This window comes from Harmonia axyridis, chromosome 5 (assembly GCF_914767665.1).
Source record: "Harmonia axyridis chromosome 5, icHarAxyr1.1, whole genome shotgun sequence".
Lineage (NCBI taxonomy): Eukaryota > Metazoa > Arthropoda > Insecta > Coleoptera > Coccinellidae > Harmonia > Harmonia axyridis.
In genome coordinates this window covers 43,548,355-43,563,408 of record NC_059505.1, presented here as the reverse complement: position 1 = coordinate 43,563,408, position 15,054 = coordinate 43,548,355, and the positions used below count along the sequence as shown (strand labels likewise).

Here is a 15,054-nt window from a genome sequence, read left to right as displayed (position 1 = left end):
AACGATGGATTATTCGATTGACATGAATTTCATTTATCTGCAAGTTAATCTTGTGGCATTACCTTTTAAATATGATTTCTGGCATATGACCGCCACGGCTGGCTCGGATGTAGTCCAATCTGGACGTCCAATTTTCAATGACTTTTTCCAACATTTGTGGCCGTATATCGGCAATAACACGGCGAATGTTGTCTTCCCAATGGTAAAGGATTTGTGGCTTATCCACATAAACCAATGACTTGACATAACCCCACAGAAAGTAGTCTAGCGGTGTTAAATCACAAGATCTTGTAGGCCAATTCACAGGACCAAACGTGTCTTTCAATAAATCGATTGTGGCACGAGCTGTGTGACATGTTGCGCCGTCTTGTTGGAACCACAGCTCCTGGACATCATGGTTGTTCAATTCAGGAATGAAAAAGTTAGTAATCATGGCTCTATACCGATCACCATTGACTGTAACATTCTGGCCATCATCGTTTTTGAAGAAGTACGGACCAATGATTCCACCAGCCCATAAAGCGCACCAAACAGTCAGTTTTTCTGGATGTAACGGTGTTTCGACAAACACTTGAGGATTAGCTTCACTCCAAATGCGGCAGTTTTGTTTGTTAACGTAGACATTCAACCAGAAGTGCGCCTCATCGCTAAACAAAATAAAATGGACGTAGTGCGCGATACGTATTCCGCACAGAACCATTATTTTCGAAATAGAATTGCACTATTTGCAAGCGTTGTTCAGGCGTGAGTCTATTCATGATGAATTGCCAAACCAAACTGAGAATAAATCACTTGACAGCTGTTAAATCGGTCGCCATCTTGAACAGTAATGCCAATTTAAAGTTATATACCTCGAAAAAAACACCCCATATAATTTAAGAATAACTATGAAACATAGAAAATCGAATTAAGCAGAATATCCGACCTAGTTGAGATTTCCAAGCCATCTATTCTCTAAGAGTGAAATTTTCCCATCAATTTAACTCAACTGCGATTAGAGCGGCTTTCGTTGAACAATGCGAGAGCCATTTTGTTTTCGTCTATCTGTATAGGCACACATCACGTAGCTCAATCAGTTCCTGAATTAGATTTCAGGAAGGCAATGAGAGAGGGGCAACGTAATCAGGCGTTCGCTTAACAAAGAGATACCTGTATGTGTGTGTGGTGTGTGTAAGCTCTGGGATAATATTGTCGTATTCATCAGTAATACGCTATTAGGGAGATATAACAGAATTAGCTGGAAAGGGAAACCGTGTTTTGATGCTTTCAGTTCGATAGGTCCAAACCAAACACGCATCCATAGCTACCTGTGTAGTTTATAGCTGTGTGCATGGTCTATCGAACAATTTTTTATGCTCTTCTTGAATTTTTTATGCCTCGTGGCTGGGATCCCAATCTTCTTTTCTACTTAGAATCGTATTGAAGGCTAGGCTCATTCTCGGGAGGAACTGCCTGAGATGGCAATTCCTTGTAAGGAATTCAGTGGAGAGGTGTAGCATATTCTTTCTAAGATACAGATACTTCTTAGATCTTGCAGGAATAACCCAGGATGATTCCTTCAGTGTTTCTCTTTCGGTTTCTTCCTTCTCCTGAATCTCTTTCTTGTATGTACATTTAACTATACCACAGAAATGCTCTGGGTCATTGAAAGGAGTTTGAGTTACTTTTCTGGCAAGTATGTCGGCCTCTTCATTTCCTTTAATTCCCAAGTGACCAGAAACCCTTGTTATTTCTTGAATAGATTCATCTACCCACACCTTTCGATTGCAAGTATCTCTGCCTGGACAGAGGCCTGACAATAGATAGCATTTATTGCCAACACCTGTCCTAGTCGTGGATGTATAAACATCTTTGTACCATTAGATGGTATTCTTTTTGAGAGCTGTGATTGTGGACCCCTTTCCCAATCTTCTTTTCCAGATAGAATCATAGTGAAGGTTTTCACAATTAGGTATAGCTTCACACGATTCTAAGTAGAAAACCAGATTGGGAAAGGAAATCCACAATTACACCTCTCGAGAAGAATACCATCAAATGTCACACATATGGTTCTGAAACTGGCGCTGGTGTATTGTGGGCTAGCACCAAATGCTCACTATCGCTAGGCCGCTGTCTAAGTGATTTTCTGGCAGAGATACTTGCAATTGATAGATGTGTGGAAATTAATCTAGTGAGAAGCTATCAGCAATTTGATATAGCAATATATTCTGAAAGTCAGGCTGCAATCGAAGCATTGAGCTCACATATCATCGATTCTAAGACAGTATTGGTGGGTCAAAGGAAACTCAATGAAATAACAGAGCCTGTTCAGTCTGGGTTTCCGATCACTCAGGAATTTAAGGAAATGAAAAGTTCAACACTTTTGCCAGAAAAACACGACAAACCTCCTATAATTGGGCCAGAACCTTTCTTTTGTATAGGTAGATATAACGGGTGTTTTTTTTCGAGGTTTATAACTTTAAGTTGGCATTACTGTGCAAGATGGCGACCGATTTAACAGCTGTCAAGTGATTTATTCTCAGTTTGGTTTGGCAGTTCATCATGAATATACTCACGCCTAAACAACGCTTGCAAATAGTGCAATTTTATTTCGAAAATAATGGTTCTGTGCGGAATACCTATCGCGCACTACGTCCATTTTATTTTGTTTTGCGATGAAGCGCACTTCTGCATGAATGGCTACGTCAACAAACAAAACTGCCGCATTTGGAGTGAAGCTAATCCTCAAGTGTATGTCGAAACACCGTTACATCCAGAAAAACTGACTGTTTGGTGCGCTTTATGGGCTGGTGGAATCATTGGTCCGTACTTCTTCAAAAACGATGATGGCTAGAACGTTACAGTCAATGGTGATCGGTATAGATCCATGATTACTAACATTTTTATTCCTGAATTGAACAACCATGATGTCCAGGAGCTGTGGCTCCAACAACACGGCGCAACATGTCACACAGCTCGTGCCACAATCGATTTATTGAAAGACACGTTTGGTGACCGCCTAATTTCACGTTTAGGACCTGTGAATTAGCCTCCAAGATCTTGTGATTTAACACCGCTAAACTACTTTCTGTATGGCTATGTAAAGTCATTGGTCTATGCGGATAAGCCACAAACCCTTGACCATTTGGAAGACAACATTCGCCGTGTTATTGCCGATCTACGGCCACAAATGTTGGAAAAAGTCATCGACGTCCACATTGGAAAAAGAATATGACTTTCCTAATATTCATTTCCTTAAATATCGTTCGTTGCAGAGAAACAGGGTGTTGAATATGAAAAATTGATAGAAATTTTTATTCATAACTTCCACGGTTTCCAAAATTTTTCAGTTAAATTCGGTGGTGTTAAAGGGCGCAATTAGCTCATGAATGAACGAGCGTTCAAAAGCATATGACTTCACGTCAGTGCTTTGAGATTTCATATGAGAGCTCTTTAATTTGCAACCATTTTGAAATATGAACTGTCAGATAAACAAAAATTCGAAGAAGTCGGATTCAAAATTCATTTTTAGCAATGATATCGCAGTTATAATGCACATATAATAAAAAAAATAGCTTATAATATACCTGTATAAGTACCTTCAAAGCACTAGTATTAAAATAAAGGTACTATTATTGATTACATATTTCCAATTTCATATTTGTCTTCAAAACAAAACTTGTAGTTTATAACAATTTTTTTCAAACTCTCCTATGAATACATACAAGTCAAAGTGAACTACATTCATGATTCACCGAAAAATGCCGGATATTTTCATTTATTACTTAGTCTCAGAATTTGAAGAAAAATTTCGAAAAAATCTCAATTTGGTTCATGATGAGTGATGTGTGATCCTTCATTTTTATATACTCAACTCATTTATTCAATAAATTCATCCCTTACTTGATGAGAATTCGTTATAAACAAAATAAAACAGAGTAGATAATTTTCACAAACACTTGTGAAAATTCCTTAATTTTAGTTAATCTATAACTAATTAATTCAATCACTAAAATTATATATTTTTTGCAGTTGTGACCATGCTTGCAAGAAACTATGGGCTGATCTTAGGGAGTATTGCCTTGATAATTGCTGTGAATGCAGGTAAATATAAACATACTTACAGTTTTCCGTTGTTAATTTTCTATTTCCATTTTTTCCAATATAATATTTCCATTTGTTTCACATTCTTTTCCATTTTGAATATCTCTCAATGAACTTCACAAACAGGTATTCAATCGATAGTTTATGGATGGTTATAATTGGCCATTTTGGTTAGCTGCAATCTGTGCTATTCGTTCTTTTTGACACTGCTTACATAATACATTTTCATTGTAACATTTTATATTTCTCAAACGAAGCGATATTGATGAAATTAAATCATTATCATTCTGACTTCCATATTGAAAGGTCACAGAATTATAAGACCACCGAATCATAAGATGGCTGGAAATGATGACAGTATCATAAATCTCCATCTAGATATCATAGAAAATTTCATATGAAGTGGTCACAGAAATATAAGACCACAGATTCATAAGATTGTAAGAGATGATGACAGAGTATCATAAATCTTCATCTAGATATTATAGAAAATTTCATATGAAGTCATAGACAAGAAATTTCATCTCTAACTTTTCAAATGCAATTTACGATAATTCTAGATTCAAAATGAGTTCGAGGAGATAAGTTATGATTGCTCCATTTAAATTTCAATATTCTCGGCATAGTTAAAAATTAATTCCACCTTCGTGAAATTAAATGAGAGAGTATCAAAAGCAACAAATTAGTGAAAATTCACTTCCCGCATAGCAGGAAGCGCTGTATAAACCTGAATGTAATCGAAAGATTGCACTTGATTACTCTATTATTACCCAGTCAGGTTCCCTCACCCTGTACACCAAACAAATTACTGGAATTTAAACTTCCATTCACCATTTGAATAATTCTCTTGGAATCTATTAGTATTTGCATAAAAATCGAGTTATAGACATTCGAATTAGACGTGAAACAATTTCGAAAAACTCATATTGCAATTATTGTTGGAAATGCCTATGATTCTCGTTCGTGAATTATTCAAATGCTGCAATCTAGATGAGAACAATTGCATCCCATGGTTTTTTTCCGTATCAATTTACAGATACGATATTGTTTTAAGGCGATGAGTAAGGTAATATTCATTGGTTGTTCGGAGCACAATAAACAACCGTCTGATTGGTGGATCATTATTGAACCAGATGCGATATCCTGTTTTGAGGATAAATAGTGAATTCCCACATCAATTGGGAAGCAAACGAGACGGGAAACGATTTTGCATTGGAGCAGAGCGAGGTTGTCAGATTTAATGGATTACAACAACAGGGATTGTGGAAATGTGTTATTCTCATGATATTTCGTAGGAAAAACGATTTTTGGATTGACTTACTCAATACTTGAAAGAGATTCCTTCAATTTGGAGTTAAATGAGTAATTCTATTTCCACTTTCAATTATTTATAATGGGTGTTTTTTTTCGAGGTGTATAACTTTAAGTTGGCATTACTGTTCAAGACGGCGACCGATGTAACAGCTGTCAAGTGATTTATTCTCAGTTTGGTTTGGCATTTTATTTCGAAAATAATGGTTCTGTGCGGAATACGTATCGCGCACTACGTCCATTTTATTTTGTTTAGCGATGGAGCGCACTTCTGGTTGAATGGCTACGTCAACAAACAAAACTGCCGCATTTGGAGTGAAGCTAATCCTCAAGTGTATGTCGAAACACCGTTACATCCAGAAAAACTGACTGTTTGGTGCGCTTTATGGGCTGGTGGAATCATTGGTCCGTACTTCTTCGAAAACGATGATGACCAGAACGTTACAGTCAATGGTGATCGGTATAGAGCCATGATTACTAATTTTTTCATTCCTGAATTGAACAACCATGATGTCCAGGAGCTGTGGTTCCAACAAGACGGCGCAACATGTCACACAGCTCGTGCCACAATCGATTTATTGAAAGACATGTTTGGTGACCGCCTAATTTCACGTTTTGGACCTGTGAATTGGCCTCCAAGATCTTGTGATTTAACACCGCCAGACTACTTTTTGTGGGGCTATGTAAAGTCATTGGTCTATGCGGATAAGCCACAAACCCTTGACCATTTGGAAGACAACATTCGCCGTGTTATTGCCGATATACGGCCACAAATGTTGGAAAAAGTCATCGAAAATTGGACGTCCAGATTGGACTACATCCGAGCCAGCCGTGGCGGTCATATGCCAGAAATCATATTTAAAATGTAATGCCACAAGATTATCTTGCGAATAAATAAAATTCATGTCAATCGAATAATACATCGTTGTTTTATTGCAATTTAAAGTTCCATAGCTCTAAAAAAACACCCTGTATAACCAGTTTTTTACAATTAAGCCTCGAATTTCGGAAAAAAACAGCAGAAAGTAATACATATGTATCACTTTCGAATAAAGTCAAATTTTTAAGAAAAAAGCAGTGAAATATTGGCATGAACACATGTACAGTCGACAACCCAGACAGGTGCAGTTCCCCAGCCTCAAAATCGAACGAGATATTGGATAACTTGGCAACCGGGTGTCGGAAACAACAATGTCAATCAAAATTCTCATTACTCTGGGTTATTACTATATATGAAGCGAAAACTACCGCGTTTCTCGTTTGTATAATTGAGGGAATTATATAACTTTCCGATAAATCCCTATAGGAAAGTCACCGATAGCAACTTTCATGAATATCTCTCGCGTGTATGCGGGACACTGGGTTTACGCTCGCGGTTTTCGAACCAGAAAGATGGAATGACCTTTCTGATACCGGCTGTTACGAAACAAAGCCGCAGAGACCGGAAGAGATGAATCTGCTTGATGCTGTTTTGTACAAAACCACAGAAAGCTGTGATACTGCTTCAAAACTTCGCTTAGGATCAGCAAAAACGATGTGACTGAATTTCTGGGTTTTTATAACATTTGTGTTTGTGTTGTCAGCTTGAGAGTTTTAAGTGGATTGCCTGAAGTTTATGAAAAGCATCATATTTTTGATATTTCCAGATACCCATAGAGTAATGAACATAGAAAGAGGAAGTATTCGCAATTTTTACATGTCCCCAACATGGTTAGATTACGTTGTCGGATTGTGATATATTTTCAAATCCACAATATTATTATATCGTTATGAATGTATATTATATTGACTGAAATATATTTATTTGAGAGATTTCCGATTAAATATTCAAATTTGAATATTTGGAATCCGATATTCTTCCTAATAGTCGAATTTATAAAAAGCGAATATTTATTATTTTCTGTACCTACTTGCTGAAATCCAAGGTTTGGCAACTTTTGCCCTCCTAGTGTCATCGGTTGTTTCACGTCGTTTGGCGCGCTTGAAGTTTGTTTTCTGAATTTCTGATATATTTAAGTATTCATTTCAATATATTTTGAGTTAATATAAAACGTTGATTCACAATGAGACATAAGAAGTGCGTTCTTTAAGGAGAAACTCGCGAATTGAGTGAAATATCGTATAACTGATATGTTTTCATTTCCGCGCGCTTCATGTCAAATTTGATTGTTCATGTTGGGGACAAAATTTGCTTATTGAAAATGACATATGCTCCCTCTATGTTTATTACTCTGAGTGTGTCTCTATAACATTGAAGTAATTTTTCTTGAACACGGTAGGTAGACCGTATCCTCATTGGTGTAGAGATTAGGGGCGTCTGAACACACTATTCCCCCGAAAACTACACCGTTGAGACATTGTAGGAACTCAACAAGAACTTGAAAATAATGGAAATCCTCTGAGTACAATACCCCCAAAACTCAAAGGCTTATTATCCCAACTGGTTTAGAATTAGTACAAATAAACGAAAAAAATTGAGTTCAACAGCCTGTATCTCCGAAGGGATTTGAGATGGAAAAAATTACTTGAAAGAACTTCTTATTTCAAGTAGAACTATCACTCCATAAAGTTACAAACCTGGGATCTTGAATCACCCTTTATATACAAGTTTAAATTCAACTCGAAACAAATTTTTTTCACGTTGTTCGAACTCTCTGGATTATGAGAGCTTATCCTCCCACACATTTCTGCTTTTATTGGAAAAACGGATAAAACACGAGACGATAGTCGCTCAGAACAACGTTCTATATAACGATCCGACAAAACAACTCCAATAATTAAAAAATTTTTTCGACTCTGTAACTTTTCTTTTTTCTCCCAAAACTCCACTTCCCCCAATCCAATTAACCAAACATCGTTCTCCTTTCCCGAGGGGAGAGACGAAGAGTCGAAAAGTCGCAAGAAAATTCTCTCGAATTTATCACGCCTTGAAGAAGTTCATTTTATGATCGAGTTTTCGGAGTTTAAGTGAATTTTCGCAGTCCTGGGGGAATTTTTTTTTCGCGCTTGGGAGATGAGCGGTTGGAAATATGATAGTCGATAGGTACTTTCACTTATGATATCGCTGGCCGAGCTTATTCATATGGCAAAGGCCATTGTTCTAAGGCAATTCAATCTGATTTGTATTCTTGTGGTGGCGCACGAGTGAAAGACGAGATCGGCTAGCTATAATTAAGTAGCTAATTGGGTTCAACAGTTTCTTCCTGTCCAGAAGGATTGTTTGAGTTTCAATTCAACAATATCGATTCGATCTTTCTGTCAATTCGTTGATAATTGTGAGAAAAAACTGGACGAAGATTTATGTGAATCTTCATGAGGATCACTAGAAGCGTTTTAGGATATTATTTCTCTAATTCTGTGGTTATTCCGTTCATTCTTCCACATCTTGTAGAACAAAATCGTGCGAGAATATATCAGAAACGCACAGTTTTCATGGTTATATTTTATCATTCTATGTTGGTACTCCGAACTTTCCGCCACGGCTTTATCTGTCAATTCATCAATTCGCCTTAAAGAAATCAGTTCTGCCAACCAACATTTTTCAATGCAAGAATCACTAAATTATATTTATGGAAATATTTCATTAATTTCAATGAAAATGCAATGAATTAGAGAAAATAATGTATAATACTCGTACAGAAGGCTCATTCTACCACTCGTTCATTCCAAAACTCGCCACTTCGTGGCTCGTTTTTGAATTTTGAACTCGTGGAAGAATATCAATGCCTTCTGCACTTGTATTATAAATAACTATTTGGATATAGAAGCAATTCCCTAACCCTTTATTGCTGAAATCATAGCTAGCACGTCCAATAATAAAAAAAAAATAAAGAAATCGATTGATACAGTAAGAGGTTTCATTTGGACACAAAAAAAAGTATAACAGGCCAATTGAAAAGTCCCCGGCCTACCATATTAAAACACATTTTTTTGGCAAGATTCGATTTTATTATTCAACATAGTTGCCTTCGAGAGCGCTACAGCGATTATAGCGATCTTCCAACTTTTCGATACTATTTTTCTAGTACGATTTGTCTTTCGCTTCAAAATAGAAGTCAGTTTCGCGATTACTTCTTCATTGACGTTAAATTTCTTTCCTGCGAGCATTCTTTTGAGGTCCCAGAACAGGAAAAAGTCGCTGGGGGCCAGATCAGGCAAATACGGTGGATGCAGAAGCGATTCGAAGCCCAATTCATGCAATTTTGCCATTGTTTTAATTGATTTGTGACACGGCGCATTGTCTTGATAAAACAACACCTTTTTTTCTTCAAATGGAGCCGTTTTTTAACGATTTCATCCTTTAAACTATCCAATAACGCTATATAATAATCGCTGTTGATGGTCTGGCCTTTTGGAGGTAATCAATGAATATTATACCTTGCGCATTCCTGAATACTGATGCCATAAACTTGCCAGATGACTGTTGTGTTTTTCCTCGCTTTGGATTCGGTTCATCGCGTGCAGTCCACTCAGCTGACTGTCGTTTGGACTCCGGAATGAAATGATGGAGCCATGTTTCATCCATTTTCACATATCGACGCAAATATTCAGATTTATTGCACTTAAACAGCCTCAAACACTGCTCAGAATCATGTTGTTGCTTTTGATCGATTGTGATCTCGCGTGGCAACCATTTTGCACACAGCTTTCTTATGTACAAATATTCGCGAATGATATGATGTACACGTTCAGATGATATATTCACAATGTCTGCTATCTCGATCAACTTCACTTCACGGTAATTCAAAATTATTTTGTGAACTTTTTTGATTTTTTCGTCGGTGACAGCCTCTTTTGGGCGTCCACTGCGTTCGCCGTCTTCTGTGCTCATTCCACCACGTTTAAAATTAGCATACCAATCGATGATGTTTGATTCTTCTGGTGCAGACCCCGGAAACTCTTCGTCAAGCCAAGATTTTGCTTCAACTGTATTTTTTCCCTTCGAAAAGCAATAATATATCAGCACACTAAATTTTTTTTTCAAATAACAAAAGTAGCTACACTCACAACACAACGCAATATCTCACAAAATAATGGTCGGACTGCTGTCAAATATTGACACGTATCGTTTGTAGGTTGGTACTAACTAAAAATTCTGCTGAATTTTTCATAGCTGCGAGATCAAATGAAAGAACTTTTTTTCAATGGCATCAGCCATTTGCATCACCAACATCTCCATCGTTCGAAGTGCCGAAACTTCTCAGACTTTCTTTGAAACTCCCGATAAAAAAAAAAACAGGAAATTCACTCCCGTCAATCTAAATCGAAGAGGAGAAATCGGGACTCTCAGATTACTGGAGGAGATTGATGAACGAAGGGATAGTTTGCATAAACTACACCCTGTGATAAATTACACCCCCTGATCGAGTTTGTTGGCACTTTGAACGATCGCAAAGTTGCTAATTACAGCAGTTCTAACCTCTTGCTAGGATTAATTGGTTTTTTGTTTAGCTTGTAGTTTAATGGGAGGAAACTTCGAAATTAATATAGAGTACGAAGGTTCCTGTCAAGGATAAATGTTAACTTTGTATCCAGAAGTGTTAACTAGGATCCAAGTCTTGTACAATTCACGACGAACTGTATTACGCTGCTGAGAATACTCAATAGTTATGCTGTGTTCGAGAAAAGTTACGAAATTTATCAACTCTGTCTTTACTTGATAGCAAGTCATTTGAATTAATATTAAATAATTTTATTCCGATCCTTTTGATTTTTCATTAAACATTATACAAGTTGTTGTCTGTCTTTGTGTGATTCCTGCATTGTATGTTAAAACGAGTTTTATCATTTCTATGTTTTTACTACCAAAAATAAAATATAAACAATATGAAGTTTACATTGTGTACCTGCGTGGTTTCGAACTCATTTCAAGTTCATATTTAAACACTGAAGATTCTACAAATGGTACAGTGTATTTATATGGATTCAGTTACAAAAAAGATGACAAGAAAACCAAAAAAAAAAACAAACATATTCAAGTGGTTGGAAATTCTATCGAAATCTGATTTTCATAGATAACTATCAATATCGGGTATTTGCTCAGGGTAATAAACATAGATACAGGGAGCGTATGACATTTCCAGTAAGGAGATTTTGTCCCCAACATGAACTATTAAATTTGACATGAAGCGCGCGGAAATGAAAACATATCAGTGATACGATATTTCACTCAGTTCGCGATTTTCTCCACGAAGAACACAATTCTTTTGTCCCATAGTGAATCAACGTTTCGTATTAACTAAAAAAATATTGAAATAAATACCTAAATATATCAGAAATTCAGAAAACAAACTTCAAGCGCGCCAAACGACGTGAAATAACGTGTGACACTAGGAGAGCAAAAGTTGCTAAACCTTGGATTTCAGCAGGTGGATACAGAAAATAATGAATATTCTGTTTATTATAAATTCAACTATCAGGAAAAATATCGGATTCGATATTTAATCGGGAATCACTCAAATAAATATATTTCATTCAATATAATATACATTCATAACGATATAGTCAAATTGTGGATTTGAAAATATATCACAATCCGACAACGTATTCTAACCATGTTGGGGACATGTAAAAATTGCATATACTCCCTCTATCTATGTTTATTACTCTATGACCTGATTCAATTCAAAATGGCCTTCGTTGATAGTACCTTTGCATTTCTTGGATCAAGCGCTTTGTGAACAAAGTGCCTTGTTAAATAATATTTCTCACAGTATGAGCAATACATAGTTTTGAAATTGAGTAAGCTATGAAGAATACGCTACTTTCCATAGCAGTTGTAAAAAAAAACTCATTTTCCGAGCAACAATTAATTTTCTCATTCAAAATTGATGTCCAAGTTCAAGCAAACGGTAACATCGGTAATTGCTTATTTCCTTCGTCAACACAAGAAGGAACTTGGTCAGGGTGGAAAGTTGAACCCCTGAAATGTTTGCCTCGGAAGACAAACACAGAATTTCAGGTAGAAATTCCATTCGAAGTCCCATTTATGGAATAACTCGATTAATCAGTTGAGGCGAATAGATTTCTGTCGAAGTGAACGAAAACGTGAATTATGGATCCACTCTATTGAAGTTTTAATGGACGACTGTTTCAGGCACTCAACTTTTTCGTGCATTTGCTAATTTCCAACCAGGGTTGTAAGTAATTGAATACTCGACTTGCTGAGTAGTTCGCTACTTGTTCGAATTCTATTCTGGCGTTGTTTCCAGCGAGGACAAGTTTCGGATTTTGTCTGAGGTACCCAACCCACACCTACACAGGGTGTTCTTGAATTGGAGATACAAACGAAAATGACAGATTTCTCGGGTCATTTTGAGAAAAAAAAGGCCTATAAATATGGGCCTGCACACGCTTTGTTTTCGTGATAAAAGGTGTTTCAGTTTGATTTTTTTTTCAAGTTTTTTCTTGTAGCACCTTATTTACACAAGATAATCAACTTGAAGTAGGCATAGAAACTCCAATTCAAAGTTTTCATCTTGTAATATGCGAATCGACAGACCATTTTAAGAAATAATCCTGAAACACGTCGATTTTTTTTATTTTAATTTACCGTATTTTAAAATAATGATCTAATATACAGGATGAATTATTTTCGAGTAATGACGTCACCGTCATTTTTTTAAATGGAACACCCTTATTTTGTCTCAATTTTCTGATTACTCTAGCTGAGCTGATTACAAAAATGTATCACATGTTGATTCCAATTGGTACAGGGTGGACAAATATACAATAGTTTTGTGTGTGCTCATATTCTGTCTGCTAGACCACAAGTACCAAACATGTTTGGAAACAGCTCATTTTTATTAATCTAAAAATATAATAAACTACAGGGTGTTACATTCAAACCAATTGCCGCTAGACAATGAGTATTTTAGATAATATTGTTAATTTAACTAATAAAAAATGTTACGCGTTACTTTATGAGCACACACAAAGCTTTTGTATTTTTGTCCACTCTGTACCAATTGGAATCATCATAGTATACATTTTTGGAATCAGCTCAGCTAGAGTAATCGGAAAATTGTGACAAAATGGGGGTGTTACATTAAAAAAAAATTACGGTGACGTCATTACTCGAAAGTAATTCACCCTGTATATTAGATTAATATTTTAAAATACGGTGAATTAAAATAAAAAAACGACGTGTTTCAGGATTATTTCTCAAAATGTTCTGTTTAGCTAAAAATGAATTTGTTACATACTTTATGGACACAGTGTATAATATCATAAGAGAGAAAATTTTACAAAATTCAGTGAAATTGCCGAAAAAAAAAGGAACTATTATATTTTTATATAGGTACTTATTTATACTTAATTTTTCGTTGTTTTTATGTTGAAACTCGAAATAACAGAATGATAAATAAAATGCGAAAATCATGCGAATATTTTTTTTTTCGAAAATAGAATTTGCAAGTCAGTTCGGAAACACATCAAAAAACGATCAATCAAGAGCTTCTGATTTTATGTCAGCGCATTAATGATTTTATTTTTCATTTTTTCAACCCCTCTTTTTGATGATTCAAAATATTCCCTCAGGAAATAATAAACCATAGCTTCTTCAAATATTTTGTATTTTATAATTATGCCAAGACCGGACGGCCGTCATCTGGGCCACTGGTCATCCCTTCCTCCTCACAAACTCAACAACCCCATCCCCATAACAAACTCCAACTACCCCCACACCCCCTTCGAAAGCCTCCGAAGCGTCGAATTGATGCAACCAGAGGCGTCGCAACAGGATCGATCCCTCTTCCACCCCCCAGTAGCATCATAAACTTGTCTCGTCGATAACGCTGTATATTCCCGTAATGGATTTGTCGAAATTCAGGGATGATCGGGCGCGTTCCCGATCTGGGCCACTGGACCGTTAAGCCCCGTTTGTTATTTATGGGGGCGGCTGACGTTCGGACCTGTGTCTTATTTATTAACGCCTTGTCCTCTTTGCAGGACCAGCATCCAGGAGGATCGAGAGGGAGGTCTACCCGGAGATCGAAGCCGACGGGGATGTCAACCAATCGCAAGGTGAGTCAGAATTAGAATTCTGAATGTGGAATTCTTGGAGTCGAAAATTGTGAAGAAGAAGAAAAACGTTAGACCAGTTGGACGACGCCGATGTAATCCAGTTGTTTGTCAGAATAATATCGCGCTTCATTTGTTTGGATCGATATCGTAGATTACAAATTGTTATCAGGTGTGAGATTGATCTCTCATTTCAGAAAACGAAATGTGTAAAATTAAGTTTTCGAAGGAAAATTTGTTCAATTTCGCCTAGCAGGTGCGGACTTGAAATTCTTTATAGCATATTATGGATCGATTTGAAAGCCACGAGAAAAGTTTTATTTGAAAGATCTGTGGCCAATTTTTTTTTTTTTTTTGAGATATAGGTATCTTATAACGTTCCTTGTGCGGGTCTTATTTTTGGCGATTTTTTTCTAATTTTCGAGATCAATATTCTGAAAACTACGAGAGCTATACAGGAACGGTGGAATTCTTCACAATCTATACGTCCGAGTTACAAAAATTAAGAATTTTCATAAATATTATAGAATGAATTTTCCATAAATCCACATTGAAAAAAAAATTTTTTCTCGAAAAATTGAAACATCCATCATAGAATTAGAATATTACTCCAGGATCCCAGGATTTGGATGTACGTTT

General features: G+C 36.4%; 1 protein-coding gene across 1 annotated transcript in view; it reads left to right on the top strand.

Moving 5' to 3' along the window:
* Nucleotides 1-15,054, top strand: part of LOC123681236 — a 34,652-nt gene that overhangs the window by 13,162 nt on the left and 6,436 nt on the right. The window contains exons 2-3 of the mRNA XM_045619503.1: nucleotides 4,012-4,083; nucleotides 14,344-14,418. Coding sequence (XP_045475459.1) covers nucleotides 4,020-4,083; nucleotides 14,344-14,418 — 139 coding nt within the window. The 5' untranslated portion in view covers nucleotides 4,012-4,019. The remainder of the gene's footprint in view (nucleotides 1-4,011; nucleotides 4,084-14,343; nucleotides 14,419-15,054) is intronic.